The sequence below is a fragment of the Hyperolius riggenbachi genome, chromosome 4, assembly GCF_040937935.1.
Source record: "Hyperolius riggenbachi isolate aHypRig1 chromosome 4, aHypRig1.pri, whole genome shotgun sequence".
Lineage (NCBI taxonomy): Eukaryota > Metazoa > Chordata > Amphibia > Anura > Hyperoliidae > Hyperolius > Hyperolius riggenbachi.
In genome coordinates this window covers 401,103,906-401,119,105 of record NC_090649.1, presented here as the reverse complement: position 1 = coordinate 401,119,105, position 15,200 = coordinate 401,103,906, and the positions used below count along the sequence as shown (strand labels likewise).

Here is a 15,200-nt window from a genome sequence, read left to right as displayed (position 1 = left end):
GCTAATTGGAGTTAGGTGTTAGCCAGCTGGAGTCCAATCAATGAGATTAGATTGGAGGTGTTGGTTACAACTGCCCTGCCCTATAAAAAACACACCTTAGTTTTGGGTTTGCTTTTCCCAATAAGCATTGCCTGATGTGAATGTTGCCTCGCACAAAGGAGCTCTCAGAAGACCTACGATTAAGAATTGTTGACTTGCATAAAGCTGGAAAGGGTTATAAAAGTATCTCCAACAGCTTTGCTGTTCATCAGTCAATGACATATTGTCTATAAATGGAGACAGTTCAGCACTGCCACTACTCTCCCTAGGAGTGGCCAGCCTGTAAAGATGACTGCAAGAGCACAGTGCAGAATGTTCAATGAGGTAAAGAAGAATCCTAGAGTGTCAGCTAAAGACTTACAAAAGTATCTGGCATGTGCTAACATCCCTGTTAGTGAATCTATGATACGTAAAACACTAAACAAGAATGGAGTTCATGAAAGGATACCACAGAGGAAGCCACTGCTGTCAAAAAAACCCAAAACATTGCACATTTAAAGTTTGCAAAAGAGCACCTGGATGTTCCACAGCAGTACTGGCAAAATATTCTGTGGACAGATGAAACCAAAGTTGAGTTGTTTGGAAGAAACAGACAACACTATACGTGGAAAAAAAGAGGCACAGCACACCAACATCAAATCCTCATCTCAACTGTTTTAAGTATGGTGGTGGGGGCATCATGGTCTGGAGCTGCTTTGCTGCATCAGGGCCTGGACGGATTGCTATCATTGAAGGAAAAATGAAATCCCAAGTTTATCAAGACATTTTGCAGGAGAACTTAAGGTCATCTGTCCACTAGCTGAAGCTCAGCAGAAGATGTGTGTTGCAACAGGACAACAACTCAAAGCATAGAAGTAAATTAACAACAGAATGGCTTAAACCAGGGGTCAGGAACCTTTTTGTCTGAGAGAGCCATAAATGCCACATATTTTAAAAAGCAATTCTGTGAGGGCCCGTTTCCACTACAGCGAATCTGCATGTATTTCCTGAATGCAGATTCGCTCAACCAATACAAGTGAATCGACCGGTTTCCACTTATGCGTTGTGCGCTCCGTTTGTGTGTGGGGAAAATCGCACGCCATGTATTTAATAGGGAAATCGCATAACTTTTTGGCATGGGTTTTTCCCTGCTATTACGCATGCGATTCCGCATAGGAACACATGTTAATTTAAACAGGCAGTGACATGGTTACATTTGCATATACCCTTACCTATGCGGAATCGCATGCGGAATCGCGGCAAAAAACGCATGCAGTGTTGCACCTGCATACGATTTCGTCCGCGTTGATTTCCGCGACGATTCCGCAACGCACTAGTGGAAACGGGCCCTGAAAGCCATACAATATGTTTCAAACTGGGACAGTATGGCTCACATTCCTGTTGCCATGGTGATGTGTATACAGTTGATCCTCCAGGCAGCGAAAGTGTCAGACACATCTTCAGCTTCTCTTGGGTTTCAGCAACATCAACAATTTCCCCGAGATCCAGACAGGAGAAAAACCGACTAACAGCTTGTACAATTAGCTACCTGACCTGGGGGTTGATTCACTTTGTAGGATGAGATCCCCGCACTTTGGCCCAATAGGCTGCCTGTCACTTGTCCTACAAAGTCACTGGACCTGACAGAGTCGTGAGTGGGACAATTGGAGCAGCTGTTTGTTTTGGAGTATCGCGAGTAAGTTAGTAGTGCACACTACAGCAGTAGCGTGCCTACTTTGAAAATGTTGTTTGCGCTGCCACACTAAGCTGCGCTGCTTGAGCAGTGTAGTTTAGTGAATCAACCCCTACTGATTTGTATGTGAGCCAGATGTAGCCATCAAAAGAGCCACATCTGGCTCCCGAGCCATAGGTTCCCTACCCCTGGCTTAAACAGAAGCAAATACACCTTCTGGAGAGGCCCAGTCAGAGTCCTGACCTCAACCTGATCGAGATGCTGTAGCATGACCTCAAGAAAGCGATTTACACCAGACAGAATATTGCTGAACTGAAACAAAAAAATTCAAAAATCAAAAATTATTCCTGACCGTTGTGCACATCTGATCTGCAACTATAGGAAACATTTGGTTGAAGTTATTACTGCCAAAGGAGGTTCAACCAGTTATTAAATCCAAGGGTTCACATACCTTTTCCACCTGCACTGTGAATGTTCACATGGTGTGTTCAATAAACACATGGAAACATTTAAAGTGAACCTCCAGACTAAAAATTTACTCAGCAGCTTTGAAAAGGCTTGGTGTTTCTTTACCAGTTTCACAGCATCAGAACTTTGTTTTTCTCAAAAAAGCCTCATTTTTAGCTGCACGAAAGAAAACTGCCCGTGCATTTTTCTCCTGATGCTGCACAAAGCATGTTGGGATTTCTGATGATGTTGTTCTCGTTGTGCTGTTTTGATGCAAATTTTTTTTTTTTTTTAATCTGCGATTTGAAGCCTAGCGCGCGCAGCTGGGAGGGGTGATCAGGACACAGGACAATTGGAACTGTGTCTCATGCTCCCTGTCACCTCCTTTCAGCCAAAAAGATGGCTGCCCCCATGAAATCACAAACAGTTGCCCGTTCTTTTAAAACAGGGTGGGTAAGAGATTATATTACCAATCTATTTTCATTAACATAACTAATGTAACTTAATGACAGTATGTTTGTTTAGGTTGATGTTCCCCTTTAATTATTTGTGTGGTAGTGTATTAGTTTAAGCAGACTGTGATTGTCTATTGTTGTGACTTGAAGATCAGATCACATTTATGACCAATTTGTGCACAAATCCATATAATTCCAAAGGGTTCACATACTTTTTATTGCTACATTATTTAAAAAAATTGTATGGTGTGTGGCCACCTGTAGGCTGTAAAGTAATATATATTAGCTGGGCACTAGCAGTGAGCCCATTATAGCACCTTTCCTTGGAGTTCTGCTTTATATTACATAGTGACTACAGCTGTTAGACAAGAACAAGCAACACTGAAAAAAAACAAAAAAACTCATAAAATCTCTACATGTTCAATTATGTTGTTTGTTAAACCCAATAGTTCTGGTGAACAATCGTAGTTTATGCATATTTTTAACTTGTATAGGTTTAGTTCAACAGGCATAAAACCCTAGCAACTGGCATTTGCCATAAGTATAGAAACAGATGGTGCTTTGTTGACAACAGTCCATGATGACAAGTGCACTAAACTTACACAGTTTCCATACAGTGATGCACAATCCATGAGAAATATGGAGACTAAGCATGAAACAGAAGTGTGACGACCAACATGACCATCTGTCCCCCAGGACCTGTCTGGCTTTTACATAAGAACTAAAGATTGAGAAAGAATCAGTTTTGAAAAAAAATGTATATGCTCTGTATGCATTTCATATAGTGCTATCAATTCCTCAGTTGCTTTATTCTATGAAATTGTAGTATTCAAGGCATACAGTGAGATTCTAAGGCTGTTTGGACTTCGGATAGGTAACCAGTTTTGTATATGTGCATTGTGAACAAAAAAAAATCCTTAAAGCACACCTGTACTCAAAAATTGGATTTTAACTTACCAGAGGCTTCTTCCACCCCCCCCCCCCTCCCCCCCCCATAGTTCAGCAGGTCCATTGGCGTCCTCCGGGCCCCCTTGGTTTTCCTGATGGCAGCTCTGAAATTCTTGTCCCTGGAGCTCTACTGTGCATGCACCGTCCCTTCTGTGCGCCCTCCAGTCGCCAAGAGAGTTCTGCGCATGTGCAGTTTATTATTTTGATAGCTGTGCATGTGCAGATGCTCTCAGTGATGGGAGCACAACCATGGAGCACTCACGGACTGGTCCCCACACGTGCAGTTGGTGTGACTAGAGCTCCAGTCGCAAGAATTTAACCGCTGCCAGCAGGAGAATAGAGAGGTCTTGAAGGATGCCAAGTGACCTGCTAGACTACAGGGAGCTGTGAGAAGCCCCAGGTAAGTAAAAAAACGTTTCTAAGTTGAGTACAGGTGTGCTTTAACATGAAATACTAATTTCCCCCTCCTCCTCCCCAACCATTCCTGGCAACCCACCAGCCCTGATTGTGCCTGTAAAATGTTTTAACTGCTTTTGAAATGCTCCTCCTCAGGGCTAGCATTACCATTGGGGCAAAGGGGGCATTTTCCCCAGGGCCCCAGCATCCATAGAGGCCCCCAAGTGTCCCCAGCACCCCACTAAACTATGTGTATGAGTCCCCTCCCCCCACCCTGTGCACTCCCTCCTCCCCCCGCAGCAATATGGAGGCAGTGGGGACAGGCACGCACTCACTTTGTCCAATTTCAGGGGGCCCCCAGGTTACGTTTGCCCCAGGGCCCTACTGTAGCTAAAACTGGCCCTGCTCCTCATCCTCTCCTGGAGTATATAGTGTGGGCTAGTCAGGAGCCAACTTGGAAGAAGTTCTGAGGTCGCAGTCATGTTCCCAAATAATAACGTATTTTATGCACTGAGGTATCTGGCTTTGGTAGCATGTTTGTTTTTGTGGTTTAGCAAAGTCATGGGTTTGCTTTAAAATCAGTTTACAGTCAGTCTGATTCCATGTCATCACTCCTTTAACATATACATGTTTATTTCTCTCACAGTATGAAGTAATCTATTGTTAGTTGCAATGAACTTCTCTATTTCTGAATTTTTAATTACAGTTCAGTGTATTTGTCAAACAGGAGGAAAAACATGCAATGCTTCTGCTAGCAGGGCCAGCGATACATGAAATTGTCCTTGCAAACAGACAGCAGGATAGACACCCTTACCTACTGAACTGTAACCTGCACCACCACCTGCACAGACCTCTCTATATCTCTGTCTGGCTGCCTCCACAATTATGTATGACTACGGGTGGAACAGGAAGGAACCACTTAGTTTCCTTCCTTCCTGTTCAAAGCTCCTGGACCCTACAATCAAAAACATGGCAACTGATGGCTGCCAAAAATACCCCAGGCTTTCTCCCGTTGCATACCTGCCTTAAGCTCAACACACACCATACAATCTTGGTTGTACAGATTTACCAAATCTATGTAGTATAAGGGCCAACAGATTGAAAATACCTTGAATGATTGATTGGATAAGCTCCTATACTACATGAAATTGGTAAGATTGAACAACCAAGATTGTATGGTGTGTGTTGAGCCTTAGAGTAACAGTAATAATAGCATTTTCAGAAAGGCAAAACTGTTCTTGGCATGGACTGATATTCATGCCTATCTGAAGACCAGGTCTATACATGCCATGTGGAAGTTTAAGCAGTGATGCATGAATGTAAGCTGTATTAAAGATTCAGGTCATGTTACCTAAAGCACAGAGCTCAATGATTTAACAACATGTTTTGTGAGGTGGGCATCTGCTGGTACTTGGCTCAGAATTTCTGTGCTGTGGATACCAGAGAAAGACATGGAATATAGGGAGATGAGAAGATTAAAGGCTACAGTTGCAGACATAGATGCAGCAGGAAGTGTCTAGGCTCTCCTGACTGGATTCATCTGCAGAGACATTGAACACCATTTCACCACAGAATACTGAAATGCAGGCAGTGCCACTGAGTGCACTCATGACTAGGAAAACACACATGCCTGAAGCTGCACTTTAACAAATGATCATGAAGATGTTAACCTGTGAGTACTCAGTAGCGTTGAAGACCACTAAAACCTTACACCATGGTAAACAAAAATCATTGCAAATGATCTCCACAGAAAAGGGAATGATTGTTCTATGGAGTAGGTAGTGTTGTTGCAAATGGGGGGAAAATAATGGTAGATTTAGTAGTAATGGAAGGTGAGAAAATAAACTGCCTAAGATTACATAGGAGCAATGGACACCGCCTGACACACCGAAGCAGTTCAGGTAAAGGCAGATTGTTGTGTGCACAAGGCAACGGGGAATCCAGCCGATATTACATCTGGCGGAAGGTGATCTAATGAAATGGTTTCTGCACATACAGCGTTTATAGATGTATGTTTGATGCTAAAATTAAATCTAAGGAATTCCTACTTAAAATATTAGTACAGTATTACTATTGCATGACTATATGCAACAATACAAAGTTAAATAAAAATTGTTACATTTGTATATAATTTTTCTTCTGAAGGATTCAAAGCACTTGAGAGCTGCAGGCACTTAGGACACACTCAGTAGGCCAACTTAGGGACTCCTTAAGCTAAGTACTCACGGGGGGACAATTGTAGCTGTCGCTGCACACGGGAGCGTGTGCGCGACAGTTCGTCAACAGTTCGGCGACAGCTCGTCGCCAAGTCCCTCTGCATCCACACTGCAGCAGAGGGATTAGCGATGCGGCGGAAGCTGTCGCCGAGGTTCCTCCCCCCCGCCGGAAGCTCCGTGTGCCGTGTGTGGGTAGCTGTCGCTAGCCCGCATACACATGCGGGACTAGCGACAGTTCCGGCGAGGTTGCGGCGACGGCTGTAGCCGGCGATTGAACATGTCAATCGCCTGGCGACAGCTCCGACGGGCGACGGTTCGGGGCGCGCGCGTCATACACACGGGCGAACCGTCGCCGCAACACGCGCGTGCCACGTGGTTGCGGCGACGGCCGTACCCCGTGTGTATGAGCCTTTACTGGTTAGGTACTGGCTCTATACACATATACGTGTGATTTATGATCATTATTCTAGAGTTTGCCTGTGATAAACATTTTCTCTGCTTTGTAGCCCTTGCCTTAAAGGACAACTGTAAACAACAACAACAAAAGTTAGATATTCATCTAAGAGTAGGGAAGACTCTGGATCCTGTAGAGCCTTCACGTTCTCTGCATCCCCTCGTTCCACCACCTGGCCCCTCTTTCCAGCCTCTGACTTGAATGTCGAAAAGGCCTTCGCATCTCCTCAAAAGGTCACAGAAGTACTCAAGTCTCTGAGCGGCTCTGTACGGCACGGACTTGCATGTGCTCAGTATGGGGCCTCTCATCTTCAGAAGTACTCAAAGACCCGAGTACTTCCAAGGAGACCTTAATGCTAGGTACACACCATACAATTTTCTGTTAGATTCTTCTGTTAGATTTACCTACAACATGGAAAAAAGCTATCTGGCAGGTAAATATAAGAGAAAATCTAACAGAAAATTGTATGGTGTGTACCTAGCATAAGATGCAGCCGGTGAAAGATGTGAACAGGGGTACGACGGTGAAATGAAAGGATGTAGAGAGCAAGGCTCTAAGGAATCCAGAGCCTTCCCTCCTTCGGTGAGTATCAAACCTAAAACACTAAGGTGTTTTTATTCTCTAGAATACAACATTGTAATCCTTATAATTGTTCACCTTCTTTGTACTGCATGTCCACTGCCTCCACTCCAGGATACATATTCCCATATTGGTCTCGGACAGGAACAATGAAACAGTGTGGACCTGAGGAAGACATTATAAAAATTAACAACTACGGGTGTATATACATAGGAGAAAAAAATGGGCAACTAATTAATCAAGGGAAAGGATAATATCATTTAACAAGACTGGAAAACAGATGACTTAAAGTGGGATAATATGTAGCATCCAAGGGGCCAGTGAACTTTTAGCCATAGGTCTGTACAAAGGATTGTACATGGAGAAAATTAGATTTTACCCCCTGTTTAGAAAGGGGTTCTTCACAGTAAGAGCTGTTAAAATAGGAGAGGATAGAGGAACCACTTGATCTTGCTTTCACTTTTCTGGACTGTACATAGTGCACCAGGGTCCCACTAGTTACTGCAAGGACCCACTTGTGCAATGCTGATCACATTTTCAGCAATGCACAGCATATGCGATCTTGAAGGACATCAGAAGTGCATAGACTGCACTGTCTGATGTTTCCATCCATGCATTGCGATTCACTGCAGAACTGCACAGAATGGTTGCAAGCATTTTTGCACAAACACAGTGCGATTCCATTTATTATTAATGAATGGAATCACAACTGTATCGAGGAGAATTGCGTAGCAATGCACTGCCGTGTGTTATGGTGGACACTTGCGTTGTACACAGCGCAGAAATGGTACAGCGGCCTTACCTGAACATGGCTTTTCCTTTATTTAGTTTTATTCCTTCTAAACAGCTGATTTCTTTATGTACAGTAAGTATTGTGTTTTAACGTACATGCCATAGATAATTATCAAAAAAATTACATAACAATGTTTTTATACAGTGGATGGTTTTTATCCAAAAAATGTGAAAGAAATTGAATGTTTTAGTTAAATTGTGTACAGACACCTTTAGGTTTATTTCTGTTTATGTACTTTGTGGGTTTGTCATTGAGAAATAAAAAACATTAAATTAAACTATTTATGAAAACATTCCGCATAAGTATTTTTTTTTTATTTTTTTTTTACAAATGTCTGAAACTTGCACAGTAAGGTATTCACACAAAACATTGGGAACATATAGTATATACATTATGCAAGTTCTGGGGCTACTTACACATAATCTTTGACTAAAAATGCATCTAACTTGCCACAAGACTTGAAAAATTTATATTTGTCAATAGATAAAGCGGACCCAAACCAAACATTTTTTTAATTAAAAATATTTAGTTGCACCACTCTGACACATACAAAGATAAATAAACACTCCTTCAAGCCTGTGAGTATTTCAGTGCATGCTTTTCACCCTTCTCTTTTCATTACTAGGGTTATACTGGGGGCAGCCATTAGCAATTCCTCCATTGCCGGACACCACCTACTGTACCAGTTTGCCGGATTTTGGCAATTTGAAAGGAAGAGAGGGGTTCCTCCAATAAATGTAAAATATGTTATATTTGTCATCATGCAGCTGAAAAAAGGCTGCTATTTATTATTATAATTTAGAAAATAGATTTTATTTCTGAAATATTGTATTTTTAATTTGGGTCCACTTTAAAGGGATGAGTTGGCAACTCCGAATTGAGGTCCCTGTCTAGTTAATGAACTGTCTGTAAAATAAGCCTAAAATCTACCTCCAAAAAACTCTTATATCTCTTTCCTGCTTTCCATTGCTTTCTTGCATACTTCCACTTTTCATCAGTTTTATTGAAATGTGTCAGTTTTGTGACTTTAATTTCATCACTTCAGAGTAATTTCAGGAAGTCAGTTACTCATGTTCCCATTAAGCCTCAGCAACTGAAAGAAAACTGTTTGCACATTTATAATCTAAAGAAATACGCAACATAATGAATTTGCAACAGACAAAAATTGGGAAGTGATGAGAGGTCCGAGTTTGTTATATTATAAATCAGACCCATGCTATTTTTCTTCTGTGCACGTAGTGTACTTGTTTGTCTAGACCAGGCATGGGCAAACCCAGCCTTCCAGCTGTTACGGAACTACAAGTCCCACAATGCATTTGCCTTTATGAGTCATGACTGTGGCGGTCAGACTCCTGCAATGCATTTTGGGACTTTTAGTTCCGTAACAGCTGGAGGGCCGAGTTTGCCCATGCCTGGTCTAGACTTTGGCTTTAAAGGAAACCTGAAGTGAGAGAGAAATTGAGGCCGCCATGTTTATCTCCTTTTACATAATCCCAGTTGCCAGGCAGTACTGCTAATCTTTCTGGCTTCAGTAGTGTCAAAAACCCGAGCGGTTTTTGCCTTTTTCATGATTGCTAACACAGTAAAGGACCAGTCGTTAAAGCGTTGCTATCATATAAATCCAGCATAGTGGGGTCTGAACCCTCTATAACAGTAATTATAGATTGACGGTATACCTTGAAATGAATCAGAGCACTCAATATATGATTTTTTATAAAAAATTGTATTTGCTTATCATACAGCATATACACAAAATATGAACAGTTCCAAGTAGTGTTTCCTTCTAACAGTATTCCATCTCATCAAGGATTTATAGCCTAGCGATCATCAATCTTCTAAGTATATTCAAAAAAGAATATAACAGTTGTGGTATGTAGAATAAGATCAAAAGTAGTCTCATCTGTATCAATCGCTCTGTATATAATAGTTGTGTAAAACTTGTAGTAATCTTCTAAAAGAAATAGCATAAAAAATAGCTTCTAAAAAAAACTTCTTGCTAACATCTTAACAAAACTTAAGGCTGAAAAATTAATAAAGTAAATCACCAGAATATTAAGCATATTACCCCCTTCTCTGTCATCTCTTCAGCACCTAGAACCACTTGTGGGAGGCAATTTGGCTGCCTAATCTGGACTTTCCCTGAATCCCAGGTTCTGATTGGCTAAAGCTTCCATGCGTAGCTCGCTATCTTTGACATTTAAAATACCCATAACACTTTTTTGTTTTAAATACCTTAATCATAATATTATTGTTTATAAATTTCTTAATTACCTTATCTTGTGGGAATTAATGTCATTTGGAGCGCTCACAAATTCTGATCAGGTCATTTCTGACGCAGTTAATTAAAAATGGACGTCACCAGCCATCTTGTCTGCTGTTTTGCCCCAGACATTGAGACTAAACAATGTCATTCATGACGCATTTCTGATAAAGTGTTCTCTGCTAATTAGGTTGGAATGTCACGGTACTTTCCCAGACATAAGTTTGGTCAGGTTGACACTATGACACTGTACACAGACCTGTAAGAGCCTTCAGCAATTTAAGGCTTAATAAAACATACAGGGCTTCTAATATACTCATTTAAATATAAAGCATATTATATAATTCTTCTTAAAACAATTAATCATATAAGAAATATTGCATATTAAATCATAATAATATAAAATCATGTTCTATATATTTGCCTTTCTTATGAATAAATATATAATTTCAACCAGCAGAGGTCAGCATTTCATAACAAATAATTTTAATTTTTTAAGACTATGAAACCGCCAGGTGGCATCATTGAATCATCTTTAACTAATTGGGAAAACACCTTCTATTGTTTATATTTTATAAAGCTTGTTCCCAAAACATCATGTGTTATCAGCTAGCTGAGACTAGAACACGTCAACAACCTTCCAGAATCATAACAATCTCACGAGAATGTCTTACTGTCTCACCTTTCACTGGTAGAATACAGCTTTTAAATGTATTTCAAAGTATTATATTATATAGGGTTTTAACAATAATTATTTATCTCTTTAGAAGGACTGTATTGATTATTAAAATTTAGATTAATAATATCTATGTGTAATAATTAAGCAAAATACATATATAATTACTGCAGTAATGTGAGTTTAACTTGTTCCCAGTCTTTAACCTATTTTGGTTCCTGGACGTAAAAAACTACGTCCAGGAACCATGCGCGCTACCGCGCGCTCCCGCGGCCGTTCGTGCACGAGCGCTCCCGGCCCACGGTTTGTTAGCCAGGCAATCAGTGAATCAGGCTATGCTGCCCAATCACTGATTCCTCTCCCTCGCTGAAAAGGCGACAGATTCTCTCGGAAGCTTCGCTTTTTCTGGCTGTAACGTACCCCATGCGTCGCTCTAAGCGTGTCTTAGAGTGACGTCATGCAAACAAACTCATGGCCGCCATCTTGTGGCCAAAAAGTAAAACTACAACTAAAAGTAAAAAAAATAAAATTCAAACACACATTTACATTATAAATCACTTGTTTACATCCCACGCTCCCAAAACTACCCAAATAAAATGTTTAATATAAAAAAACAAAAAACATTACAATAAAAAAAACCATGTAAATATTTACCTAAGGGTCTAAACTTTTTAAATATCAATGTAAAGATGAAATACGTCTATATATTTTTTTTATTTTAAACTTGTAAATAGTGATAGATGCAAAACGGAAAAAATGCACCTTTATTTCCAAATAAAATATTGTCGCCATACATTGTGATAGGGACATAATTTTAACGCTGTAATAACCGGGACATATGGGCAAATACAATACGTGAGTTTTAATTATGGAGGCATGTATTATTTTAAAACTATAATGGCTGAAAACTGAGAAATAATGAATTTTTTCCATTTTTTTCTTATGCTTCCTGTTAAAATACATTTACAGTAAAGTGGCTCTTAGCAAAATGTACCCCCCAAAGAAAGCCTAATTGGTGGCGGAAAAAACAAGATATAGATCAGTTGATTGTGATAAGTAGTGATGATGTTATGGGCTAATGAATGGGAGGTGAACATTTCTCAAGTGAAAACGACGGAACGCGAATGGGTTAAGCATCTTTCAAATGTCAAGGCCACGCACTAACATAAACAAGAAAGCTCTGGCTTTTTGTAACTAGAATAATCCAATTATGAGATTCACTGCTTCGAATATGCTGAGATGTCAGCGAGCAAAATTTTAAAAACGTACTCTAACTTTACAGTTTTCAATGAAATTTTGCATAGAACATTAAAACTTAAAATTTATACATATGACAGCTTTTCCTGCATAAATAAAACCGCTAGAATTCTGACAATAGTATCTGAATCACACACCTGAAACAAGCACCCCACTAATCTAGTCAGAATACAGTCAGTAATATTTGATGTGTTTGCTTGTTCAGGGTCTATGGCTTAAAGTATTACAGGGCAGAGCATTAGCAGGTGAGCCAGGCAATTTGCATTGTTTAAAGGACTTAAGAGGTGACAAAAATAATCTAGCTATACTTACCCGGGGCTTCTCTCAGCCACTAGTGGTCACTCTGTCCCTCGCCGCAGCTCTGGCCCCCTCTCCGGTACCACCTCTCAAGTATAGCCGACCCCGGCAGGTTGGCATCTTCTGCTCAGGTGTGGGCGTGCACCCACAGTGCGCGCCCCATCATCTGTAGCGTACTGTGCCTGTGCAGTGCTACTGTGCAGGTGCAGTATGCGCCCGGTAACAGGGGCTCACGGGGCGGGCACACACCTGTGCCTGCGCAGAAGACTCTAACCTGCCAGCGATACTTGAGAGGTGGCCAGCGCGACCGGAGAGAAGACCAGAGCTCTGGCGAGGGACAGAGTGACCACTGGGGGCTGGAACAAGCCCCAGGTAAGTAAAACTAATTTATTTATGTCACCTCATATGTCCTCTAAAGGGAAATAAATATGTCAGCCTCCATATTCCGCTCAGTTCAGGTGTGCTTTAAGCCAAATTACATGATACACTGAAAGTAAAGGGTTGAATGTAAATTGTAATTATCCTGTAAAGCTGAATTCCACACATTCAAGGAATCCTGTACTTTCATGTCCTCTCACTGCACTCCATACGCACTACAGAGGACCATGAGTGATTTTAACCACACTCCTACCTGATTTTTATGGTAATTTGTGTACTCATCTGACCACTCCTTTGCGATCTAGAATCCCAGAAGCATGCACATAAGCAATGACAGAAGCCGTTACATGACTACACAGATGAGCATGGAACAAAGAAAGAATTTCTAATATCAACATGTCATACTGATGTGTGAGGTGCGCATTGGCAGGATTTGCGAAACTCCTGGAACTGAGCTTTCCATGCTTTAAAGAGACACTTAAGCCAGAAAAAAAATGAGTTTTACTCACCTGGGGCTTCTACCAGCCCCCTGCAGCAGTCCTGTGCCCTCGCAGCCACTCACTAATCCTCTGGTCCCCCGCTGCCAGCTAGTTTCGTTTTTAACCGGCAGGCTGTCAGGACTGGCCACGCGTAGCTTTTTCCGCATTCCCGACTGTAATTAGCGCTATTGCGGGCCGCAACGCGTACAAAAATATGCGTTGCCGCATATCTATGCGTTCGTAAAGCGGCAACGCGTATTTTTGTACGCTAATTACAGTAGTGAATGTGGAAAAAGCTACGCGTGGCCAGTCCTGACGGGCCTGTCGGCAAAAACAAAACTAGCTGGCAGCGGGGGACCAGAGGATTAGTGAGTGGCTGCGAGGGCACAGGACTGCTGCAGGGGGCTGGTAGAAGCCCCAGGTGAGAAAAACTCATTTTTTTTTTCTGGCTTAAGGTTCACTTTAAGCAGTGCAAACTACTTTAGAACATAAGTTGCACTAACCTTCAGATTTTCCATTTATGATGAGCTGGGCAAACACAGCAGCAATATTCCCTTTCATAGCATTGCCAATGTACATCTTTGCGGCATTTTCACAAGGACAGTGAATTACGAATTCCTTAAAGAACAAAACAAACATGATTAGACTGTAATGTTTTGACAATATGGCCCCGATTCATAAAGCATTACCAAATGCGGTAATGGAGAAAACAGCTGATTTTACCAGGCATTTAGTAAAATGTCAGTTCATAAAGGCTGCTACCGCAGGGCAAGCTGGAATTACAAAGCAGTTAGGTAAATTACCGACTTGTGCGGTAAATACCTCAACACATGTCAGTAAATGTCAATTCATAAAGATTAAAGGATGTGGTAAAGCCAAGATGGATGTTTGGTATTTAAAGAGGTGGGCTCAAAAAATGAAAAAAAAAAGTAGCCTACCTGATCCGGGGGGCTGAGCGGATCAGGGAGCCGCAAAAAACGTTACTACCCGCCGCTCCTTTGGGCCGCACTGGCCCCTTTCACTTCGACGCTGCAAGGAGAGACTGTGTGTCTCTCGCAGAGTGCAAGGAAGCATGGAGTGGCAGGAGGCATGGCCAGGGGAGAGAGCTGCCCAATGGCAGCTCTGGAAATCCTGCAGGAACGCCCCTGGCGAGCGTTTTGAACAGGGAATCCCTCTCCCTGTGTTTACCTCCGAGATATCGACAAATAAACAAATATTGTAACTAATCTCGGGGTGTTATAGTGCGGCGGTGGGGGGAGGGGGGTAGAGAGTATCAGTGTGGGAGCACAGAGGCATGTCATGAGGTAGAGAATATGCCTCTGTGTTCTATCTGCCCACCTCAGGTTCTCTTTAAGACCTGTTCTGATGTGTCAGAAACTAGCTTCAGCATGGGATAGCACGTGAAAGGCAGAAGCAGAGAGCCAATAGAAAGAGCCTCCCCCTCCTGCTAGTCCCTCTATCGGTGCTGACATGTTCTAGGGAGGAACGAGTTTCTCTACCCCCCAGGCAGCAGAGAAGAGAGCCGGCACAAAAGAGATTTCCCCTGCAGCCCTTGAGGCCCCATTCACACTAGAGCGTTTTGCCGCGATCAAACGCTAGCGCTTTTTAAAAGGGCTAGCGTAATGAAACTCTATGGGCCTGTTCTTACTTGGGCGATTTGCGCTAATCTCCGCAAATCGCCCAAAACTGGGCAAAACCGCAAACGCGTCGCCTGCACCATTTTCAAGCGATTTCCCGGCAATCGCATTTCAGTGCTATAGAAGCACTAAATGCGATCGCGCCAAAATCGCCGCAGTGTTCAGTGATTTTTACGCGTGAAATCGCGGAAAAATCACTCCTGCAAAACGCCGGAAA

The 15,200-nt window shown here is 41.9% G+C and overlaps 1 protein-coding gene across 1 annotated transcript in view; it reads right to left on the bottom strand.

Moving 5' to 3' along the window:
- The window catches only part of ACOXL (acyl-CoA oxidase like), a 486,411-nt gene that overhangs the window by 340,458 nt on the left and 130,753 nt on the right, over window positions 1-15,200 (bottom strand). Inside the window, exons 6-7 of the mRNA XM_068232279.1 lie at window positions 13,850-13,964; window positions 7,285-7,371 (exon numbers count right to left, since the gene is read on the bottom strand). Of these exons, the coding sequence (XP_068088380.1) occupies window positions 7,285-7,371; window positions 13,850-13,964 (202 nt within the window). The remainder of the gene's footprint in view (window positions 1-7,284; window positions 7,372-13,849; window positions 13,965-15,200) is intronic.